This window comes from Haliotis asinina, chromosome 11 (assembly GCF_037392515.1).
Source record: "Haliotis asinina isolate JCU_RB_2024 chromosome 11, JCU_Hal_asi_v2, whole genome shotgun sequence".
Classification (NCBI taxonomy): domain Eukaryota; kingdom Metazoa; phylum Mollusca; class Gastropoda; order Lepetellida; family Haliotidae; genus Haliotis; species Haliotis asinina.
Window position 1 is genome coordinate 46654645 of NC_090290.1, and position 26167 is coordinate 46680811.

The 26167-nt window shown below is 38.3% G+C and overlaps 1 protein-coding gene across 1 annotated transcript; it reads left to right on the forward strand.

Moving 5' to 3' along the window:
* The first annotated feature begins 5453 nt into the window (after positions 1-5453).
* Positions 5454-25619, forward strand: LOC137256191 (sentrin-specific protease 1-like). The gene is made up of 18 exons (XM_067793908.1): positions 5454-5620; positions 7709-7779; positions 9046-9257; positions 10607-10649; positions 11858-12003; positions 12308-12450; positions 13901-14118; positions 15729-15780; positions 16234-16299; positions 16932-17016; positions 17452-17484; positions 17635-17731; positions 19350-19492; positions 20826-21029; positions 21694-21773; positions 23761-23839; positions 24759-24854; positions 25458-25619. Exons 1-18 carry the CDS (start codon positions 5514-5516, stop codon positions 25521-25523), a joined length of 1941 nt encoding a protein of 646 aa, XP_067650009.1. The 5' UTR covers positions 5454-5513; the 3' UTR covers positions 25524-25619.
* Positions 25620-26167: the final 548 nt, after the last annotated feature.

The following is a 26167-nucleotide window of genomic DNA, read 5'->3' on the forward strand; positions in this document are numbered from 1 at the left end:
GCTTGTTTTTGTGTTGTTTTTGTGCTTCGTTTGTTTGCTTGTTTGTTTCTTTGTTTGGGGTTGATGTTCTTTTGGGGGTTTTTTTGGTTTGTTTTGGCTCGGTTTGTTTTGGGGGTTTTGGGGGTTTTTTTGGAGGGGGGGTTGTTTTTGTTTTTGTGTTGTTGTTTTTCTTCTTTTTTTTGGGGGGGGTGTCTTCTCTCTCACTCATTATTATTTTGTTTTGTTTTTTGTTTTGTTTTGGGTTTTTTAATTTGTTTTGTTGGTTTTGGGGTTTTTTCTATTTTGTTTTTATTTTGTCTGTTTGTTTTGTTGGGGTTTTTTTCTGTTTCTTGTTTGTTTGTTTTTTGTTTTTGGTTTTTTGTTTGTTTTGTTTTTCTTGTTTGTTTGTTTTTTGCGGGGGTGGGTGGTCTTTGCAATGCGAGAGAACAATGCTAAAATACTTGATTAAATATTAATATCAAAATAAACAATTGCCATTAATTTACATGACATGTGAGGGGGTACGCTACAAAGTGAGTTCATTTTGTTTTCCATCGCTTTCAGCAGCCATTCTGGCCAAAGTTTGATGAGGGAACGATTTAACCATTAGCCTACCTCTAATCTCCATGCTTGTGGGGTGTTTAATGTTTTTGAGAGGATGCGTGAAGATAGGGGTCAGAAATGTGGACTAACGGGATCAGGTGGTCAGGCTCGCTGACTGAGTTGACACGTCATCGCATCTCAAATGCTCGTACTGTTCACACATTGTATGGTCCAGAGGCGATTCTTTACAGACCTTCGCCATATAGATCAAACATTGCTAAGTGCGGCGTTAAACAACAAAGCAACCCCCAGTAAAGCATCGTCATCACAAAGCAAACAATTGCTCGATTGTGTTTTATAATACCATGGCTCTACTGGCTTACCTCGTCACATCTATTTGTAGGCTATCGTGACGACAATAATACTGCCGTGCACGGTTTTATTAACAACTACGGTAGGGAAGTAGTGAGGGAGTGGGTTTAGTTTTACGCAGCACTCAGCAATATTCCAGCTATATGGCGGCGGTCTGTAAATAATCGAGTCTGGACCAGACAATCCAGTGACGAACAACATGAACATAGATCTGCGCAATTGGGAGCCGATGGCATGTGTCAACCAAATCTGCGAGCCTGATTACCCTATCCCCTTAGCCGCCTCTTACGACAAGCAGAGTTGCCTTTTATAGCAAGCATGGGTTGCTGAAGGCCTATTCTACCCCGGGACCTCCACGGGTCCATTAGGGAAGTACATATGTAGGCTATAGTTCAGTGAAGTAGTATATGTGATCATATTTTACACCGCTTTTAATTCTAGCAATATCGGAGCGAAGAACGTCCATGTACCACCTGGATCATAATATTAACTGAACTCATAGTTTGTCTTAACTCTTACGGGGTGGTGGATAGCCTAGTGGTTAATGCGTTTGCTCGCTCCGAAGACCCGGTCGTGTTCGATACACCACATGGATACAATGTGTTAAGTCCCCGACGTGATATATTACTGGAATATTGCTAAAAGCGGCGTAAATCTCAAATCTCACCTACTTAAACCTTAAAACCGCTCTTTAGCAGACTTCGTGCACGATTCGACCTAATATCGTTTATTTCTTGTTCCCGGAGTCAGAAAAGGTCTCTCCAAATGGCAGCCATGTGGGAAACGCTCTTGGCGCGACTAGGCTATCCCACTTCACCCTCATGGCATGAATGCAGTAGGAATGGGACTGTCTTTTTAAAACTTTCTTTTGTGTGATTCACCTGGATATGGAGACCTATTAGATTCTGGGTGAGGTGGGGTGGGGTGGGGAAGTGGTGGTTCTTGGAGATAATTTGTGTTGATTGATGTGTTGAACATGCTATACATGTAATTGTGTTTTTTTTCTGTGGCAGTGTATACTAGTATACACAACACGATGGATCGATTTATTTTCCACGGTTCTGAATCAGTGAACCCAGTTTGTTAGGATAACATGACTGGTTCGTATAATTTCCCAGACAAAGCGATGTTACCACTATTTGTGCCTATGCAGGTCCGATGAATCTCTGTAGTGTTCTCCGGTGTACAGTATGTACAAAGCAACAAAGCTGTTTGTGTTCGAAATCACCATGTTTATAAATATCCACTTTGTAAAGAAATATACCTGTATATGTAACTCTTTGATTTCATTTTGCATTCATTTTGATAGAAAATATTCATCGAAAAAGATTCTCAGGTGTTTGATTGTAAAAGACGACATAGAACACCTTAGGACGGACTATTTGAACTTTTCATATATGGAGCTTTCGGAACCAAATTATATCATTCTTGAAGAGAAGACGTCAGCTACGATCAAAGCCCAGGACATGATCCAAGATATCCCTATTCGAGGACTCACGGTGTTCAACAATGGGTTAATCCTGATAATGTATATATTTGCAATCGCCCAACACTAAGGCCGACTTAAAACGGTGCATTATTACACGGGTCAGTGGATCAGTGTGTCCTACATTCTCAATTCCACATATACTGGGGCAGTGGGGTAGTACATAGTGGTTAAAGCGTTCGTTCGTCTCGCTGAAGACATAGGTTCGACTCTGCACATGGGTACAAATGTGTGAAGCCAATTTCTGGCATCACAGCCGCGATATTGCTGGAATATTGCAAAAGGCGGTGTAAAACTCAAATCTCACTCACCCTGTATATATGGGACCTGTTAATATATGGACGATGACCACTTGAAATACATTTCTATTTCATCCATATTTTCCGCCGGCGAATAATTGGGATACGATGACATGGTATTTTGTTGACTAAATCACCGAACCAGACCACCCGATGCCGTCAGTCGTCCTTTACGACAAGCATGAGTTCCTGAAGACAAGTTCTAAGCCGGATTCAGATATATAGTTTTATTTATATCTGTACAACATTGGTGCCTTTGGGTAATGGGAATCATCGACTGCCAACGTTCGGTAAGAAATTGTATCATGATTGGACTCAGAAATAATCCTCAGAAGTATGTCTTCCTTTTGAAAATTATGGCACTAAAGGGCCATTATACGTGCGTGCCTAATGTGTACACAGTTTCACGTGGATGCAAAAAGTGTCATGTGCTTGAAACGAACCCCATCCTCGTTTGAGCAGGTGCAATTGTTGACTAGAATGGTTCGTCCTCTAGTTGATACGGGTACAGTGTGTGAAATAAATAAATAAATAAATAAATAAATAAATAAATAAATAAATAAATAAATAAATAAATAAATAAATAAATAAATAAATAAATAAATAAATAAATAAATAAATAAATAAATAAATAAATAAAAAACAACTATGGTCATAGAAACGAATAAGAGAACGCATGAAAGTACTAGTATTTCTTTCTATATTTCCAGAATTTCACTCACAGTGCAATGAATACCCAGTGAAGACACCTTGAAGAGAATAAAGGAACACTTGTACTCTCATATGTTCCCTTATTCGTTTCAGTGAGTACATAGCGAATGAATTGTCTAAGTTTTGGACTTAAGAAACCAGCAATAAACAAAAGAATCAAAGAAACATATAGAGTCTGTTGAAAGAACACCTGGGTTGAACACGTCCGAACCCTCTGTGAAGTACATTATTCACAATACAGGAAGTCATCTTGCAGTTTTCAACGCAGCTACAGTCAGGCGTCGAGATTACCTCATGCAAACGGCTGTAGATTGTTACAGGTATCACTTAATTTTGAAGTCTCCTTCTGTCACTCGAAGGGGGTAATTGGGGATCTAATCAAATGGACCGAAGGACAAAAGGGACGAGAAGTGCCGAGTCAAATGGGCCTTACTCTCAGTCATACGGATCGCACGAAAAGCAATACATATAGTTCATATGTTAAAGCTTATAAGCTTTAAAGTATCAGAGCCACTAACGTTGAGTTTCATTCCAGCATGTCGTTGCATTTGATGACGGATTCATAGTTCATAATATAGGCCCCAGAAATTAAGGCGCGAAAGTATCAGTTCATTCCAGAACTGGTATATCCGGCTCATGTACTACACTACTTTCAGTTTCTTACTGGTTCATTCAAGCATACTTGAGGCATACACTCTTGAACTAAATGAATAAATGGTGTCATCCTCGGCTGTGGACCTGGCAGACTTGAACATGTCTTGCATGTGTTGCAGCCTTCTTCACCTAAACAACAAAGTTAAATGATATGATTTCGAATCAACTCGATTCGTTAGCATCTCAAAATAGCAATTAAAGAAATTAGAGAAGTTCGATTAATAGTTCACTAGCAGTTTGGATCCAATTAACTACTGCTAAATAAATAAATAAATAAATAAATAAATAAATAAATAAATAAATAAATAAATAAATAAATAAATAAATAAATAAATAAATAAATAAATAAATAAATAGAGTGTAGGTTTGAGATGAGATTTTTCAACTTCAGAACACATTGTCAAAAATCCAAATCACTCTGTCAGCTGGCAACACACACGCTATCAACTGGCATCACGCTTGAATCATGGCTTCCAACATCAGTAATTGGTTCAAAAGAAAACTACTTGAGTCAATCAACATAAGAAGATTAGTGCCCGAGATCAACAGGGATCGAGGTTTACCTCCCTAGCGCCTGGTGCATCACCAAGAAATCATAGACTCTCAAACCTCTCTGCTATGTAAACATACCATTGTCTTTATTGTAATAACATGCCGATTCATTGTATTGCTCTCTTACTTGGACTGAGACAAGTTTGCCTGTCTCTGCTGTGCCTGGTATGATTGCCTGGCACTCCTGTGGACTTGGTCTCAGCAACAATTGCCTTACAGGGGCGTATGCGGCGTCTGTAGTAAATCTTCTTCCTAAGACATCTTAATTATATATATAACTAAACACCATTTACACTTTTTTATTAGTGGTTTATTAACTTTTCTGTCCTTTTTCTTTGATGAGTTTTGATTTTGGTCGATTTGGTCTTTTTTCGGCCGTTTTGCCTTTCGGCCCATTTGACTACAACCCATTTTCCATTCCCTTTAGGTGGCCTCTGATTCTCATATTTTCTCCACACTTCACAAGACAGTTCTTGCCACCTTAATGATGTAATCGAACGCTCACCCGATGTGAGGAAAATTGGGATCACGCAGAATTTTCCCCAAAACAAAGTCAAGTGCAGGAGGTTAGTTTACGTGTGTCTCTAACTGCTTAATGCTACTGTTTACTTGACATTTGAACCTGGTAACTTCTCATCCGAGTAGGTTTATTACGTCCAACTCATTTATGAATCAATTTATGTGTCATCTACTTTGATAATAGATTAATTACAACATTAACCGAGGTTCACTGCAATGAAACGTACAATAATCAAACTAGTATGAACATTGGAATTAAATTCGAATGGATCAAAAGAAAATTTCTAAGGGACGTAACTCTGTATGCTCTTTTGTAAAGAAAGCCGACATTTAAACTTCCGGTTGCGCTCGCGCGAGAAAGGGATTTTCCATGCAGTCTGACATCGTACACAATACAAATGTTCAGTTCAGTGTCCGATAAGATAAAGTCGTTTATTTTCCAACCATCCCACGAGGAATCAAACCTCAGTGTTTCAAGAAAACGCAAAAGAATTACGGATGAAACGTAAGTGTATGTTGTCTGCAGGTGTCAATAAGTGTATAAAACACCATAATGAAAACAGCGCTATTTTCCCCTAGTTTGTAAACATTACGCCGGTCGATCTAAGCCGCTGATCACTAGTCTTCAAAAGCGTTCGATACACTCCAGTGTTTGGTTTCCTAAGTGTATTTGATTACACACCGCCTGGATATCGTTGAAACAAAAATCGGTCTACTGAACATGTACCGCTGAGATGGAACACGTAATTTTGTCATTACCCTCGTAAAATATTATGTTCTCTTTTCTGTCGTGAATTCTTTAAATATTTAAAATCTCCATCACCTCCAATCATGACTTCAACTGCTTGAAGGTAATTTAGTATGCTAAACAGATCGGGGACATCCACATTTACATGTAACAGTTGTTTAATCGGAGTATGGAATTTTGATGTTTTGATTTTGAGGATATTCATACAATTAGCAGCCCGATTAAAGTAACTTATATTATTCTACCTACAGTTTTTTTTCAGAACTCAGGTTACTTACCTGAAAGAAAAGCATGTAAAACTTTATTATGAGTACAATTGGCACCTGACATTTGACTATTTTGAGCACTCTAGTCACCTATATTTTCATGACACATGTAAGATATTATCCCATTTTTCTCAAATGATTTCACCAGAATTGTTAAGTATGAAATAAGTATGACTCTATATATTGACAGCAATCTCCAATATGTCTTAACTCACAACATCCTAAGTATTAAATAAGAATCAAAACCACTAGGCTGTTTTTCACACATCACTTTGAAAGTAAGGTTCTGAATGATGAAAGGATCATGAAAAACATTACCATTTGCTTAAGCTGATTATTTTTCAAAACATTAAACATTTGGAATATATTTTAACATGTATATTCAACTCTTGACAGCTTGATCGTACGATATGAATGATGTACTTCTCAGGGCTCCAGATAAAGGCCGTATCGGTGTACATACGGATAAAACATATGCACAGTACGGCAGGGGATAATGTAGAAAATGTAGCAGATACGCACCGCAGCAAGGGTGCACATTGTTAGAATCATTTACAGATGTATTTGTCAGAAACATCATTGTTTATTGACCTGTTTACACAAGAGTAGCAAATGTTGTAGTATATATGTATATGAAATGAAACACAAGATTACTGATACGTTCCATTCAGTACTGTAAGTGTCCTCTTACATTTTTCCAGTGCTCCATTCTCTTCCCACAGAGGTTACTTGTCATATCTTCCTACGAACCTCTGTTCTAATATGGCCATATTTTGCGGTTCTCATAAAATCCCCTACCGACAAAAAATGGCAGCAGATTTGTCTCCCTTTTTTCTGTCCAATCAGAACATGTGTTACATCGACCTAGATCCAACTTGACAAATGCAAGCAATGTGGAGAAACAAATATGACATGACTGAGTTCTGTCTAGAAGAAACATCTGAGTATCGCGCTCGGGAAGAGGTTCTAGTTTTCACGATGCATCCGGAAATTACCGAGATCTTGCGAACGATCACTTTTGAAACAAGGTCGCTGATTGCACTATTAAATCTGATTGCCTCCAATCACGAGTCGAACACTTGCACCATGAAAGGGTCATATTAGAACAGAGGTTACGTAGGAAGATATGACAAGTAACCACTGTGGGAAGAGAATGCCAGTACTCATATATTGTATAAATAAGGAGTATGTACTCATCATGATGAAAAGTTATCTGGAGCCCTGCTTCTGCAACCTTTTATTAAAAGTGCAAGTTAAGTATAGTCATGCTTTCGAGTTCTTACAGTGGGTACTTCATAACTGATGTCTAAACAATAACAATTAAAATATTGGTTTCTATTGGCATTCATACTTCTTATCTCCACCTTCGAATCATGTTGATAGTCATTCTAAATGCATCAATATGCCTATAAGTCATATCTGAAATCAAGACATGAACTAACTTCTTTTTCACAAATTGACTACTTGATATTTCAAAAGTCAAGGGTTGTAATGAACTGTGTTGTGTTTAGTTTTCATGCTGTTTCTCCATCAACTTTTGTTTTTCTTCATTGCTCCGCATGTATGCACTTTGTTTCAGTGATGGTCAAGATTCCGATATTGAGATTGTTGAAGTTAAGAGACCTAAAAAGGAATCTACAGGCACATCATGTAAGTTGAATGTGTTTTTGAAAGTCACTTTTTGTGGTTTATTACACAGGGCATGTAATGCTAAAAACTGCCATCAAGGAATATATTGTCACTAACCGGGTACAAGCACTTAAAAGGAAAGGGATGTAACCAGGTGAACACACCAAGTTTGCTTTAGTGTGAATTCAACAATGATCACTGTATTTATTTGAAGGTATGCACACATTCAGGCCAATACATTTTCCTACAAAATGAGACATGCAGATTAAAAATTGAAGCAGCACTTTTGGAGCTAAGGTCTTCCTAAACTCAAAAAAATTGTGGTTTTTCGATTCCGAGCCCAAGTCCCTGCTCAGATTTTGAAGCAGTAACTTGTTTCTTGTTTATTTATACAGTATACACAAATGACTTGTACCAAACATGTTGAATTGATGGCACCTGTCAGAGTGGTAATCACCATTCTTTCAGGGACACTCACACCTTACTGTCATAATGACTTTACAGACATTTATTCATCACAAACAGGATTGTGCCATGCCTGTTCACCATTTATGACCATTGCCTTAACCTGCCCTGGCCCTAAATTTTCAAAGCGCTCTTGAGTCTTAGTTCTAGCGCTAAGATAGTTGTAACTGCCATACATTAACATTAACATATGATAAACGTAGCGTTAAGAGATCTTCGAAAATCAAGACCCTGCACTGAAGGAGTTGGCAATCTGATGGGACATATTTTATTTATAACCAATGAGCTCTCTGGCTCTTATTGATATCTTACTGCAATATTTTGTTTTTGGTTCAGCAGGGACTGACTTGGGCCACGATGTCACGATTTTCTTGCATCTGTTGCTAAAAAATCACACTCAAATTTATCTGCAGAGATTTAAAGTCACGTTATTCTCACCTGTATGATTAGAAATAAAACAACGTTCAAATCTCTTGTTAAGAACTCATTCAAATATCTTGCTAAGAACTCTATTCTATGGAAGAAGTCATGAAAAGGCACTTTTGTTTGGTTCCACATTCCAAGAAGATATACTCCCTCGGAACTTTAACCAAGCTAACAGTGCCTTTCCATGAAAACATTTATCCTATAGAATTTTCTTGTTACTGAACCGAACCGAGAGCTGTGTTCTGCGATACATACTGAATCCTGGCATGGCACCCCTAGTCAACTACATGTCCAGGTGAACTGCCATGTTGTAGTGCAATGCCATTTTACTATCACACTAATAAAGCCTTGATTCTGAATAAAGAATAACATTTTCTTTGTTTATTCCTGGTACAGTCTGGTCTTACCTGAAGCTACCAGTCAACAAGATGGCCCAATGGGTGCGGCAACGAGGATCAGGCAGTTTTTCCACAGACTTTGGTGTGAGGGAATTACCAGAAAACAGCCGATGGCGCCAGCGCCAACGACCACATCATCAGGAGCAGCATCCTGCAGTCAGGCCTACAGTGAAGGTGCCTACAACCAATGGAGGCTCTGTTCACACTCAGGTATGTGTGCCATGAGAAGGTTGCCTTGGTTACAAGAGTTGTGTACCAGTTTGTGTTGCATCACATTCTTATTATTAGCCTACTAAGACTAACCCCACTTTTAGTGTACTTTTCAAAACATCACTAAAACATCGCTTTTGTACATTTTGGTAATATAAATCAGCTTTGCACAGTATATAGCTCAGTCAAGCTGTTATAATGTAGTCTTTTATCAGCTAAACTTGCAAGGCTGATGTTTTTTATATTACTTGACAAGGCTTGAGGCAAGTCCTTCAAATCCCTGACCTGGTCAATAATCATGAACCATCCATGTGTCAAAGTGATATTAGTGTCTGAAACTGATTGTGTGAAACACAAAGGTCGTGTGGCCTAGTTCACCACAGTTTGCAGTACTGTGTGTATTAGGTATGTCAGATATGATTGTGGTTTTAAACAAAGGTTGAATCAATTTCCATTTTCTAGGATTGTCAGCTTGCCCATAGATTTCACCAAAGCAGAATGTCCTACACATTTGATTGTAGTCCTGCCATGGTGTACTCCATTCACTTCCCACAGATGTTACTTGTCATATCTTCCTATGAACCTCTGTTCTTATACGGCCATATTTCCCAGTTCCAATAAAATCCCATAGTGGCATAAAAAAAATTGCAGCATGAGTTATATTCCTTCATTGTATCCAATCAGAACAGTTACTTAGACTTAGACCCAGCTTGACTAATACAAGCAATTGTGAATACACAAAATCCCTCATATGCCGAAGATATATGACACACAAGAATGTAGTGGGTAGCTTGTCTGTTTTCAATGAGGGGTATGGAGATTCCATAGATCCAGTCATTACATGACTGTCTGGAAGAAACATTTGCGCATCGCACTGGGGAAGAGGTTCTAGTTTTCCTGAAGCATACAGGAATACCCAAAGCCTTACGAATAATCACTTTTGAGACATCCTTCCTGACTGCACGACTAAAACTGATTGCTTGTGTTTTTGAAAGTCGCTTCAGCAATTACATGACATTTGTTGTTTTAATTTCTCAAATGTAAGGTATTCATGAAGAAATATTCGTTAGCATCATAGTGTATTAGTAGCAGCTTTATTAGACTGTTTTTGTTGGCGTATCCAGAGGTGGAGGTAAGTTCATGGGGTTCAAACTCTCTTTTCCTTCCCATTTTTTCAGAAATAATTCACTTTTTTAATGCATATCCAGGGATTTCTCATAGTCACAGAATTCCATATATATTCTTGATATCCAGCCTCACTTACATGAAGCATTCAGTGAAAGTATACTTCAGTGTCTTTCAAAAATGGTGTCTCATAGTTAACTCTTTGCATATCCTTTTCCTTGCAGATTCATGGTAGACCACCCATCCACACAGACATGGCTGCCTCAAGTGAGTACAGTGATTGGTACCATTATAGCTGTGTCATTGTTGATGTCGGATTTTCTGTCCAGTCAGAAAGTTTAAGTCAGGCATTGACATATTGTGTGTATATTCTTGCCAAAGACTGTTGATAAAATGTTTCAGTTATTGAAAATGTGAAAGATGATTAATGTTAATAGCTCTTATCAAAATTTATGTTTGACAGAGATGCTCTGACCATGTATTAATCTGTACCACAGCATTTTGACACTTTTTTTGTATACATGGTAGAATTTGTAACAAGAAACTTGATCTGTTTGTTCTGTTGAAATGTTACCATGGTTACACCTTCTATGACGACTGTTTCAACAGTCATACATTCTTTCAAATGACACAGATTTCTTAGGTAACACGCTACTTGAAAATGTTAACCAGCAACACACTCCTTGAACATGTTAACCTACAACACACTCCTTGAAAATAATAGCCTACAGCACGCTACTTTAATACGTTAACCTGCAAGACACTGCTTGAACATATTAACCTACAATGCTTCTTGAACATGTTTACCTACAACATTCTTTGAACATGTTCACCTACAACACACTCCTTGAACATGTTCACCTACAACACATTCCTTGAACATGTTAACCTTCAACACATTCCTTGCACATGTTAACCTCCCACACATTCCTTGAAAGTGATAGTCTGCATCGCTCTCCTTTTGCATGTTAACTTACAACATCCTCCTTGAACATGCTAACCTTAAACAAATTCCTGAAACATGTTAACCTACCACACACTCCTTAAACATGTTAACCTACAAAACACTCCTTGAACATGTTAACCTTTAACACATTCCTTGAATATGTTTGCCTACACTTTCCTTGAACATGTTAATCAACAACACACTCCTTGAACATGCCCGCCTACAACACACTACTTGAACATGTTCACTCTCAACATGTTCCTTGAATGTGTTAACTTGCAACACATTCGTTAAACATGTTGGCCTAAAACACTTTCCTTGAACATGTTAACCTACAACACAATCCTTGAACATGTCCACCTACAACACATTCCTTGAACATGTTCACCTTCCACACACACCCTGAACATGTTAACCTACAACACATTCCTAAAACATGTGGAACTGTCACACCTCCCATGTAGTTTGATATATTCCCTTGAATTATTGCTCATTTCCTTGTACTGTCACACATTCCCTTGTGATTCAGCCTGCAGTGCACCTGTGAATGAAACTCCCCGTGTGAATGGGGAGCAGAGCGTCCATCACCAAGAGGTCCAGACTGATCAGCGGTCTCCCCGCCGCCGACAGGTCACCCCATCTGTTCGCAGTAGAGGCCTCTTCACTGCACAAGAGGTGACAACATCAATTTTATGCTCATGTACTAGGGGGATAGGAATGTTGTACTGAACAATATTTCCAAAATAGGTTTATAATTTATGGAAAGGCAGGTCATTGATTTTTTTACATGACATGCACGAGGAGCGATGACATCACCTCCATTCCTGTACCTTTGTCAACACATGAAGTAGCCATTCTAGAGAATGGCAAATCAATGACTGTCTAATCTCTTAAGCGAAGCTTGAGGTAACATGCATAAGACCTATGGTAGGGTAATAATTAAAATATTTAGATTTTAATAAATTTGTTCGAACCCCAGAGTGTGCGTCTGGATGAGAAGAAACGATATCGTGAGCTGCTGCAGACGTTTGCCCCTTCTGTTCGGTTGAATGAAGAAAACAGAGACAAGACAGCAGACGCTTCATCTAGCAGGCTGAAGATACCGACTACCTTCGATTTTGGGTAAGTATTGTAATGTTTTTTGGTTATATCAGTTGAGATTGATGATTCAGGTCTCAAACATTGAATGATTGACTAAACCAAGAATTGAAAAATAAAAAAATGAGAAACATTCCAAACTTAGTTGCAAACTGGTAAGTGTTAGTCATGAATGCAGTCTGCATGCAGTTATTCATTCATGAGGTAGAGAGTGGGGTACTTCAATTCCCCACAGGGGTACATTGTGTGAAGCCCATTTCTGGTGTTTCCCTACCCTGCCATGATATTGCTGGAATATTGCCCAAAGTGGTGGAAACCATACTCACTCACTCACTCACTTATGCATGAGGGACATATATTCTGCAGTTCTGGTTTTTAATTGTGCAGTATGGTGGCAGATCTTGCCCTGTGGCAAGTGGTTTTAAAAAATAATCTGTGAAGCCCTGATGTCAAGAACTTCTTTAGCTTGTGGTATATGAGAATTTAGTTCTCAATAAGCACATCATGTAACCATACTGAACAATGTGCTTGAAGTAGACTTAAATCATGCTGAAAGTGATACAATCTTTACAATCTATATTTGTTGAGAATATTCTTTAAATGAGTGAGAAAAGTACATGAAGTTTGAGTGCAAGCATGTCTTTCATGATTAGACCTGTTAACATGGTTAAGGTCAGGTTAGAATATTGATCTTCAGAAACCCATACTTGTTGTTGCAGCCAAGTAATATGATCGGTTAGTCAGGCTTGCTGAATTGGTTGAAATGTCATCAGTTCCCAGTTGCACAGATCAATGCTAATGCTGTTGATCACTGGATTGTATGGTCCAGACTTACATTCCAATAAGTCTCCACTATACCATGGATACATCTACAGCTAAGCCCGATAAATTTATTACCTCCCTTGGCTGGCTTTTATCCAATATTGTGTATACGCTGGGAAGTTGAGCGAACCAATCACACCTCACTTTCACTTTTTAAATGATCTAACCAATTAAACTTAGCAACACGAACCATGCACAGGGTCCATGAAAGAGACAGAAGGAGTTCTGGCATATATTTTTTTTTACGGACTTATTAATGTGTCTGTATGATTTCCTCCAACTTTGAGTCCACTGGGAACCAATTTTCGCAGCTGCAGCTGCTATTTTTGTTGACACTGGCAAGTTCAGTTGCAATGACGGCTTAGCTGATTGGCTAGTGTGAGAATGCAGAACCAGCAAGGGGAGGTAATTCAATTTCGGATTAAGCCATAGATGCATCCAGGGTATAGTGAAGATTCATTGGAAGTATACCCTGGAGATATCCAGGATGGTTCACTTAATGCTTGAGAACAGTGTTTCCCTTGCATCATCTATAGTATTGGAACACAATGCCTGCCAATAATAAAGAGGTTCAAATCTATGAAATTTAGATATTAAGTCATTTTATCTCGTGTGTAAATAGCAAATAAAGACATCTTGTTTGGGTTGCTAGGGGAAACAACAGTATCCTTGGTCACAGTTACCTTGGCAATGACAGTGTGTTTGCCTCTGAGCTGAAAGCCAAGTCCCCTACTCCTCGTCCCACAATCTCCAGCACACTCCTGACCACGCGGAGGAAGAATGCGCTGGATGTCTTCCAGTCAACGCCTTTGTCTCGGACAGGCAAGGAACAGAGAAACCTGTCCAAGCTTCGAGTTCACCAACAGACAGGTAAATTGTTATTTTAGGTCAACAGCCATTATGCATTATTTGTGATGACCAGGTAGACCATTAATCAGCATTATCAACAGACCACAAGACCATTATTCATGATCAACATGTAGACCATTATTCACAATCATCAACAGCCATTATCCATTATTTGTGATCAACAAACAGGTAGGCCATTATTCAGATTATCAACAGCCTATAAGGCCATTATTCATCATCAACAAACAAGTAGACCATTATTCATGATCATCAACAGTCTTCGTACATTATTTGTGATCAACACACAGGTAGACCATTATCATTGTCATCCACAGACTGGAAGACTGTCATTCATTTTCATAAACAGAGTGCAAGGCTGCTATATTCATTATCATCAACAGACAAGTAAACTGTTACGATCATTATTATACAAATATCCTGTTATTTATGATCACCCTGAGACAGGTCAAAGGGATATGAGTAGACCATTGTTTATGATATCAACAAATAGGTGGACCATTATTCATTATCACCATGATTACTGGATTGTCTGGTTTACAGACCACTGCCATATAGCTGGAATATTGCTGAGTGCAGCATAAAACTAAAGTCACTCACTCATGATCACCTACAAGCTTATAATTAAAGTATGATATAGTATAATATAAAGTTAATATTGTATTGATTGAAACCTGGCATATTCTTGAATGGATCCTAACGCAGCACAGACACAGATAGCAAGCAACAAACCGATTTATGTACACATTCATTTTGGGGAGGGAGGGGCGGGGGGGGTCTCATTTTAAAATTTCATGTTTGGGATTCAATATAGATTGAATATAATCAAAAACAAATGTAAACATAGAGTGCATTAGTAACCTGAAAATATATAGAATGTTATGTATTGTTTTAGTGTGTTGAGCGATGAGGTCATTCTTAATCAGTCTCTATATACTTCTACGATGTCTTACTGTGCCTTCCCAGTTTGCAGTAGGGCTTCCCCCAGACCTCAATTCAATTCCCTTTTCAAGATTGGATCCTCGATTCAATCACTTTTTATTTCATTTCTTATACAAGTAAAAACATCAGATTTCAAGTCAGATTGTAAGTGTGAAATTCATCGTCAAGTTAGCAATGTTTACCAATAAGTCTCATTGAATAATAAGGCCTGGCTTCAAGCAATCACGATTTGCCTTATTTCAGTTCTTGAAACTGCTTGAGTTGAGTCAAAATTACATTCCCACTGTATGGAAATAATTTGAATGATATTCATATATACAATAGAATTTGTGATAATGGTTATGGAAAATCAAAAGGAAGGTGTCAGATTTGATTTTCGATGAATCGAACAAAATCGTTGCAGCCGTAGTTTGCAATCCCCAGGTTTGGATGTCTCTGTCATCTGAACTAAGAAAAAAATCCAAAGACCATTTCTTTTAAAGATCTTTCAAAGACCTTTTAATCGCACCTTCTTCACTCAGCATTCCGCTAGACTAGATTATGTGTTTATATAATTTGCATGGTTTTAACTTAGTAATAGCACCAGTGAGCACCTGTTGATGGATACTATCGTTTTAGAAATCTTATATATATGTATATTTCCTATATCATTATTGTTGTATCCTTCACAGTTGTGATTCCCGACGACAAGAATGATGAGATCTCAGAAAGGATATCGCCAAGGTGAGCGTATTGAAATTTATCACTGATGGTGAAGTATAATCACAATAGGCCACTATGTTGACAAAGACAATGCTACACTGTCTTGAAATGACCTTGAAGTCCAGAGCCCTGTGAATGAATATTAACACTGTTATTTTGATGTTTGGACTTTCAATTGAATATTTTTCCCTGTATTTGAATGTTAATGGTTAATGAAGATATTCTTGCAGTGAGTAATATTATTGTTATCGTATTGAATTTGAAAGGTTCTTTAGACTATAATTTTACACTTCTCTTAGAAAGATCTCTAAACTATGTTGAGGTTGGTGCCTCATGTTTTCTTTGACAGAGTTTGTTCCATGTTTTGTCTTTAAACTTGTGTTAGGTATAACTTTCCTCTCTGTGTTACTTGTACACAAGATAGAGTATGGCAAGCCTTGGATTGTCCAGTATGAAATATATATGTGTTCACAGTCTGGAGAAGACGACCCATGAATTCAAGACGTCACCGTACGCCAGCGAGGGTTGGGTGGAGGACTTGTGAGTTGATTTACATTGTTCATGCTCAGCAATGAATGGGAGGATGGAGGGAAGGATGGATGGAAGGATGGATGGGTGAATAGATGGCTGGAAGGGTGGATGGATGGTGAGTGGTGAAGAAGGATGGGTGGGTGAGTGTGAGGATGGAGGGATATATGTGGGAAGATGGATGGAGGGATGGGAATGAGTGAGGGGTGGATAGAAGGAAGGATGGGTGGGTGAATGGATGGGTGGGTGGGAATGAGAGATGGGTTGGTGAGCGAGGATGGACAGGTAGATGTGGGAAGATGGAGGGAGGGGTGAATGGATGTAAATGAGGGAGGTACAGATAGATGGGTGAGTGGTAATGAGGGTTGGGTGGGTGACTTGGAGGGTGGTACTTGTTGGACCTTGGCGTTCGGCATTAATTGGTACAACAAGGACTGGTCAGCTTGGAGTTTAATGTGTCTTGAGTGGGGCACTCTGCAGCATGGACTCTCAGTGAGCTAGCTCTACAAAACCAGCTTAAATCTTGGCTATTACAAACAGCCAGATATACACATGCATGCACGTTGACATATGAGTGAAATATTCTTAATTACAACACCATTTCATATCACCTCGCTCTTTCACTCACTCATTCTATGCTCCAGAAAAAATCGCTATTCAGCAGAAGCAAGAGAGAGGAATCGGAAGATCACTGAAGCAGAAATAATCGCCAAAGTGCATGAAGAAAGGGTATGTTACTTTTAGTTTCTGGCTTTACAACTCTTGTGTGTTAACACGCATTTTCCACCATGTATAATGATATTTTTTATTTATATATGTGGTGGTATATTTGATGAATTTATTTTCATAATCAATTGCTGTTAAAACCAGTGATCAATCATTAAATTTGAAACAGTTCTCTGTGTGATGATTTACTCCGGAATGGTTCAAAGGGCAATTAATAAATGATTCTTTGACAACTCCATTTGTTGTGTCTCCAGTTCTATACTGAACAGAAAAAGAAACATGACTGTTTTTTTGTCAAGAATTTTTAATAGAAGACATAAACATAAACACTTACTTTTATGAGATTTCATTTTTTCAAAACTTGCATGTCTTTTGCTGTTCACTATGTTTTTAGAATGTTGCTAAAACCATACTCAGTCAGCCATTTACTTTTTTCAGAGAAAAGAGCGGGAGCAGAATTTGGAGAAAATGGTACGTCTGTTAATGTGAAAATTTAATCTGTATTGAAATATTTTGAAAGTTTTTTACCAGAATTATCTACTTGTTGACTGCATGAGAAAGTAATGATTAACTTCTATAGACCTACTCAGCTTTTTCAAAGTTCTTCTCCTCGTGTTTTAGATTAAGGAACGGATGAGGCTGGAGGATAAGGAACCTCCAGTTTTAGAGGAACCACCGCCACTAGAACCAGAGAAAGAAGAGGAAGAACGGTTACCAGGTTAGTCCTATGTTGATAGCCACAAAGATATACTCATCCTCTTCATCTCCAGGGCGTAGATTTTCGAAGCTGTCTTAGTGCTAAGATAGTCATAAGTGCCATACATTTACATTTAGTTACGATTATCTTAGCGCTAAGAGAGCTTCGAAAATCTAGGCCCAGGGTGCCAATCCAAAAAAATGTAGCATCATGACACATTGTAACTCTATACTCCATGATAGGCTTACATTATCATCATGCTTTGTGCATGTAGACAAGGGATACTTTTAAGTAAACTTCACTAAATCCTACATACCCGTGTCTTTTTGTAATCTCAAATACCTTACCCTTGATTTTGATTTGAGAAATTGGTCTTTCTGTGCTTCTCAAACATAGGGGTGAAATCTTTTCTGAAAGGTACATTCTTACTTACCCAATGCATGGAACCACCTTATCCTCAGTGACTAATCTTTATCCAAACATCTTTACCTGTAACTCGTTAACCTAATCAACACAAGTCTGCACACCAATCAGATGAAGCCTGTACTTAAGTTGAAACCTGTACATCAACCAATCGAAGCCTGTACATCAATTAATACAAACCTGTATATCTTGTTACCCATTGTTATCAGTCTACTGTTATGTGTATATATACTACAACCCTTTAGTTTTATCCTCACCTCACCTCACCTGAAGAAGAGACTAGAACCTGTCTCTAAACGTTGTGACCTTGTATAATAAAGAAGCTGAACCATAAAGCACTTTTAGTTTGATTCCTCCAACTTCTAAATGCCTTTGAAACAACAGGTACATTTTTACCATGATATTGCAGTTCACGTTATTCAGTTCAGTCCGTTTTGGTATATAAGAGGTGATGATAATGAAGAAAAGGAAAGAAATGCAAAGAAATTTGTAGATTTTGACAAAATGATCTGATTTTTATACATTTGGGAAAAGATTTAAAAAGAGTTGGTAAAATGGTGGTACGAATCAAGTTTTTGGAATCCATAACAGTATGCTGAACCAAAGGCGAAATACTGCAGTTCTACTAATACCATGGCATACTGTTTCAGCCAGACGTATCAGTCTAGATCTGAGTCGCAAACCAGACTCAATGTTGGGTTGGCAGTATCACCAACATGGCAGCCTGTCCTGTAGATCACAATTAAGTTACCAACAAATTCAATATTGAAAAACTGACAGACTGTAAAAGAAAGCCCTCAGGATACATGACTGTGTTTGCACCTTTAAAAGTCTTTTTGATGAATGATGGAATTGATGTCTTTATATTCATTAAAAAGTGATGGTGGTGTTGGTTTCAAAGTAATTTGAGGCACCTTCCTTTTGTTATTTTGATAGTGTTGATGAAAATCAAGGGCAGGTAACTGCAATCCCAAGTACCAGAGAAATGGTAGACAGTGTAGATTTACTGATATACATGCCTTAGATATGTTTAGGATAGGATTAAGTGAAATCAAACAGAAGAGAAACTCTGCACAGTACTGCAGTGGGATGTTGAAAATTGGTGTATCTGAAATTAATTGCAGAAGATTAAAAATTTGTTATTACTTAATAATACTTTATGAAATGCAATACATTATTGATTCAACAAATTATGAATGAAGTCGCTTTGTTCCAGACATCACAAGTGATATGGAAAATATCATCTCTACTGCCTTAAAAGGGTTTCCTCCAGACCAGGTGCTGGTGGAGGGGTACAGGCTGCAGATAACAAGGAAAGACATGGCAACGTTAGATGGCCTGAACTGGTTGAATGATGAAGTAAGATCCTTTAGTGATCACGTGAAGCTTGTTACCAGCTTACCTTACATTTTACATCAGTTAGATGTTGGGATTAAATTTATGGGATAGTGCTGTATTTAAGCACAAACGTTTCATTGTTTAATTTTTGTAAAGATAGGGTCACTTTGCACGCCTCTTGCAAGAAACAAGGATCATGTAGCATGGCTGTCATTCTTTTGAGAATCTGGGGCAGTGGATTTCTGGTGTCACTTCTTCTGATATTGCAGACATATTGCTAAAAGTGGTGTAAAACTCACTTACTGAGACTCTTGAAAGTCCATACATCTTCAAGTCATTGAATTATGAGTGAGTTTAGTTCAGTTTTTTGCCGCACTTAGTGATATTCCAGCTATATGGCAGCTGTCTTTAAATAATCAAGTCAGGACCAGACCATCCAGTGATCAACAGCATCAGCATCTCCTATTTGGGATGCAGTAACATGTGTCAACTAAGTCAGCCAGCCTGACCAACCGCACCAGTTAGTTGCCTCTTACGACACGCATGGAATACTGAAGATCAGTTCTAACATGGAACTTCACATTTCCCATTGTATGGGGCAGTGGGGTAGCAGAATGGTTAAAATGTTCATGAGTCTTGCCGAAGGTAAAGGTTCTATTCTCCACATTTGTGAAGCCCATTTTCAGTGTTCCCAGTTGTGACATTGCTTAAAGCATCATGAAGCCATGCTCACTCACTCACTTTTTTGTACTAAATGCACAATTTGTTAGAGAAACCATTCAAGAAATGTCGTAATTAGAATTATATTTTCGTGGTAGAGGTCATGTTCTTGTACTTTTGCTGGCTGAATCCCATCCAGAATTTAAACCCTCACACTCAGCAGTACATCTCCAGCACATAAGGTCATTGACCGATCCTACTTGGCTACGAGTGCTTCCACAAAAACAGAATCCTAACAACTTGTCGTCTTAACTAGTGCAAATTGACACAGCTTCCATGGCTGAAAGCTATGAATGCACAATGCTTTTTAGAATGAGATCAGTGTACTTTTACAAATACATTGTAACCCCATGTGTAACACATGGTAAGTTTCACCAAAGATGTAGGTAAATGAAGTAGCGTTGTCAAAGATCTGGGTTCAATTCCCAACATGGGTCCATGTGTTATGCCCATTTCTGGTGACCTTAGCCATGATATTGGTGGAATAAAGGTGGTGTAAAAATCACTCTCACCAAAGATGTAACTCACACTCACTCACTCATCCACTCGCTCATCCACTCACTCACCCACTCACTCAAGATATGAGTGTCAGAGCCCTGGATCTAGTTTGAGGTAACTGGTCTTTTTCCCACAGATCATCAACTTCTACATGAACATGCTAACAGAGAGAGGAGAGCAGGAGGATCGACCCAAAGTGTACGCCTTCAACACATTCTTTTATTCCAAATTAATGAACGGTGGCCACTCAGCAGTGAGAAGATGGACAAGGAAGGTGGACGTCTTTTCACACGACTACATCCTTGTTCCAGTTCATCTGGGAGTTCACTGGTGTTTGGCTGTAAGTAGTTGTTAAGGATATCGCTGGCAGTTGCTGATGTATTGTATTTGTTCCAGTTCAAACCTATTTCTGAGGTGTCCCGCTGTGATGTATCTGGAATATTACAGAAAGCTACACTCATTCATTCAGGTTCATGTAGGGTCCTTGATCAGTTTCATGTAGGGTTCATTGGTGTATGGCTGCTAGTAGTTGTGAGGGAAACAGCTGCACAGCTGCAGATGTGCAATTGAACACCGTTTACTCGGACCCCACATATACGGAAACCCTGCTTTCTGGACGATTTTTATGTGAAACGAAACTTACGTTCATTAATTGTACTCGCCTAACTGGACCCCGCGCTTCCGGACTGGGATGGCGAATTTTTGTCCCTTAACAGGCACCTTGGGTTATCCGGGGTAATAATAATCAGATTCTGATTACAGCATCCAGTGAGCAACTCGTCCGATAGATACTAGGTGTTAACTACCATCGTTTATGACTTACATTTTTAATTCCTGGAACTATATGTTTTAGTTAATACAAACAGTCTTAAGAATGTTTCTCATGTTTTCATTTTCAAAAATTTTCAATTATTGGATGGTAATATTGATAACATTTGGATGCCTGTTGGGTGTCATGTCAAGTTTTTGAATTAGTACTGTCACACCTCCATTTCTGATTTCAGGTGATTGATTTTAAAAAGAAGAAAATCAGCTACTTTGATTCAATGGGAGGCAAAAATGTACAGTGTTTACAGGGACTAAAGTAAGTTTGTTGTTTTTCAGCATTGTGTGTTCAATCAAAACATACAAGCCTGATGTTTGCCCCATATTTTTGCATGATTACTGACATATGCCACTACAGCTAGACAGTGAGGTGTATGACAATACAGAGGTTTATCAGTGACTGTGTCATTAGCCATAAAACTTTGAACTGCACATACAACTTTTCAAACAACGTAAAAATACTATAATCACACAAATATTGTACCAATGAAAGCAAGATTTTCCCTTCAGAGATGTTTATTTAGAGACACATGATGGTATCCCAATTACATAGAATGATGCTCATGTTGTTGATCACTGGATTGTGGGATCCAGACTTGATTATTCACAGACCGCAGCCATGTAGCTGGAATATTGCTGAGTGTGGTGTAAAATTAAACTCGTTCACATTTATTTAGACAAGTAAGCTAACAGAAATGAAAGAGTTAAAATACATGTGTACAGTCAGGCCGCGTTAATCCGGACGCTTCTGTTTTTCATCAAAAACGTTCGGATAGTGAAACGTACGGACTACTGAAACGAACTTTTATGAACACAGCTAATGTAGGGTTACTTCCCTTTGATATGGCAATACAAAAACATACGAGCGTATACAAGTTTCAAAAGACTTTATTACAGTTTGTAGACATAATAACTTGAATATTCATATAATAACCAATCAATGCATACAATCATGTCTGGATAGATTATACATACACGTAACAAAACTCACTTGTGAAAGAAATCTACATGACGGTAACAGTTCAGAATGGTGGAGCTTTTTACCTCGGACCAGGCAGTTTTCTCAGTGCTTCACACTGCGTCGGCACACTGGATGAAATGCTTGATGAGATATTTCTTGTAGTGGGCCTTGAAAGTTCTCATGATGTCAGCATCCATTGGCTGAATTGCGATGTGGTGTTTGGGGGCAAGAAATTAACTTTCACACTGGTCAGTTTGACATTGGCACACTTGTGACTGGCAGCATTGTCACGAAGTAAGATCACGTGTCAACCACGTGATTGCATCTGTCTGTCAAATTATCATAGCCAATCACAAAACATATCCGATGTCCGAAAATGTCCGAAATTGCCGATAGAATGTCCGAATTCTTGACCAAAATGTTTACACATAAGATCAAAATTGGCTTTAGGGTTTTCTCTTTTTTTTGTGCGGCAGTAATTTCACATCTTTTACGCCTATGGGCGGGACTTGCCATTATGACTGACAAGCGTCAGGTGATCTCATTTTGACGCGATCAGTGTTTTATACAGGAAGTAAGCATGACAGGTATTACTCCAACTAACCAAAAGTCAGACCTACTAATTGATCAAAATCACAAACTAACGACATCTTCAACTCGCAAGTGTCACTTAACAATTACCACTGAATGGGGCTCATGGTGTGAAGAGATTATCTGAACCTTTTTGATGTACCGCCGGATTAATGAAGCAAAACTATGTGTAATTAGCTAATCTGTTACCGCTGATTAACGTTCGGATACGGAGAGTGAAGCACCGGATTACTGAATCAACAGGTAATGAGTTTACATAGTAAACAAGATTGGTTACAGCTAGTAATTGTTCGGATATCGCGGGAATCGGATTGTCGGGGTCCGGACTAACGTGGCCTGACTGTATTATCTCGATTGGACCCAGTAAAGTGTGAGGGACAGTGGTTAGGGTATTTGCTGGTCATGTTGAAGACCCAGGTTTGATTCTTCACCATGGGTACAATGTGTGAAGCCCATGTCTACTGTTCCCAGCCATGATACTGCTGAATATTGGAAAAAGTGGTGTGAAAATAACCCCCCTCACTCACTAGAAGGGGTGAAAGATTTTCGCATGACAAAAATGGTGACTGCATGAAACGCTGCAGAGGAAACTAGCAGATTTCGTCCCAGATGAAACTCATGAAGCAGTAGCTGTTGTTGACATGGTTGAGGATGTTTGAAGCATTATCTGAAATGAACTTGTGTTTGTCCTCAGAAAATACCTTGCTGATGAATCAATGGACAAGAAAAAACAAGCCTTTGATTTCACGGGATGGGAATTCCAAATAGAGTCTGTGAGTAGTTTTATTTCTGTTTCTTGATTTCATATTGATCCACTGCTTATGTAGATAGCTACAGATGGTTTAAAATTTCTGATTCGGGCTTTTAGGCAGCAAGCAGCAGCAGCAAATGATGTTTCCAGTGCTGGCTAGAGTGAATTGGAGTGTGAAAGTAACTGATGTCTGTACATTGTAAAGTTAGTAAACCAGAATAGATGTCATAAAACTGTATAAACAATAAAAACATGTCTCACACGAACGCAACATTCATAACATTCTCTGCTCCCCTATTTAATGAAGTTAGCAGGACCTGCCATTTGGGCCGTTGGACCCCTTGGGTCATGCATACTGTAGTATGCAATATGTAGAGTAGCTCAGGTCAGGGTGAACAAGCTGTATAGCCACACCATATACCACCCCTCCATATACCACCCCTCCATATACCACCAAACTGATCATACCGCCTGAGTTGCCAGAGCTGATTTCCTCTCTGTGTAATTCTCTCTTAGGAGATATCGTTTTGAGAGTAGATTTTGCACAATGCCCTGACAATGTAATGACATTGTGAACTTGACGATATCACATTGCTATGACATCGCTGCACTGCAAATCAAATGGCAGTGCTGTGTTCAGAGATGTACGTTTTTCAGGGAAAGCTAATAAAGAATGATTTTGGATGATAAATAGAATCCTACCCTTGTGTCTACTGATATCAGTTATATGAACACGTGTTGATATATTTGATATCAGTAGACACTTTGGTGAGATTCTCTATCTATTTATGCAATAGTATGTCCTCATACAGAGGTCGATAATGTGAGAGTAAAAACCTACACTCAAACAAGTTTGGAATAAAGAAGTTGTTCCTCCATATGTTGTTACTCAACCAATATGTTGTAAAATGTAATCCTAAAATGTTTTGATTGTATTCCAGGACATCCCCCAACAGATGAACGGTAGTGACTGTGGAATGTTTGCCTGCAAGTTTGCTGAATACATCACACGAGAAGCCCCTATCAGTTTTACACAGGTGAACTGCTAACTTTACAACATCTCACTAGGAACTCCCAGGGAGCTGAGAATGAAGAACAAGTGCACATTGAGCCATTAACTGGTGTGATAATGTAGTGCTTTGAACATGCGTTTAGATGTGGATTTTCACATTGCCCTCCTCCTCATCATCATCGTTATCATCTTCAAACATCACATGATTATAAACAACAAAGATGCTTATCATTATCATCATACTCGTCAATCATGGAGATCATCAAACATGCACATCATTACATAATCAAACATGCACATTATTACATAAACATATTACATTATTATAAACATGTACATGTACAACATCATCATCATCATCATCAAACATGCACATCATCAGATATGCACATCATTCATCATACTTGCACATCATTAAGTGATCAAACATACACATCATTATCACCGTACTCATCAAACATGCACATCATTATAATCATCAAACATGCACCTCATCTAAATGCCCATCAAACAAATCATCATCATCATCATCATCATTATCATCAAATGCGCATATATTCATCATATTAATCAAATATGAACACCATCTTTGTTATTATCAAGTAATGACACCTTTTGTCGTTTTCAGGAACACATGCCCTACTTCAGGAAAAGGATGGTGTACGAAATATTAAAGAAGAAACTGCTACAGTGACAATGAACCCCAACTGTAGTGGTCATTATCATATCTTACCTCATTCTATACAGACAGCTGACAGTTACCGTGGTTACGTGAATCCTCAAGTTATCCTTGTTTACACACATTATATTTATAGAGCGTCCAGTTTTGTTGAACTAAGTCAAGTAATGTTTCCTGCTCTGCTTGAGTGGCATTAGTTGTTTCAGCTAGATTTGCATGACCTGTATGACCTTTTTGTGACCTTTTTGTGACACATTATTGAAGGCAGGTATCTGTTTCAAATATTCAGGGAAGCATTGCGGTTTTTACTGCACTTATTTTCATTCAAATAATCTTAAAACTTACATGCTGTGGAAGAAAATTTCAGTCATTTGTTGGGAATATCTTATGCATTACGGTTGTTAATGTGATAGGGATGTTGACTGCCATATTTGATACCTAGTGTTGCTAAGTCGATGAGTTGCGTGTAAGCTTCTTTAATTTAAGGGCTCAAAATTTCAAGCCTTTAGAATTGTTAGTTAGTCATGTTAATTATATCAGATTGTTTCCAGAAATATAGTTTGTATGTATGGTAGTGAATAATATTATCCCATTGGAATTCATTATTTATTTTTAAGAGTGAATTAATAATGATTTGTCATCCTGAAACATGATGTATA

Coding starts and splice junctions, on each gene's coding strand:
- LOC137256191 (XM_067793908.1), top strand. CDS start 5,514: ATGTTCAGTTCAGTGTCCGATAAGATAAAGTCGTTTATTTTCCAACCA. Junction 9,258..10,606: donor GAGGCTCTGTTCACACTCAG/GTATGTGTGCCA, acceptor TTTTCCTTGCAG/ATTCATGGTAGACCACCCAT. Junction 16,300..16,931: donor GAGGGTTGGGTGGAGGACTT/GTGAGTTGATTT, acceptor TCTATGCTCCAG/AAAAAATCGCTATTCAGCAG.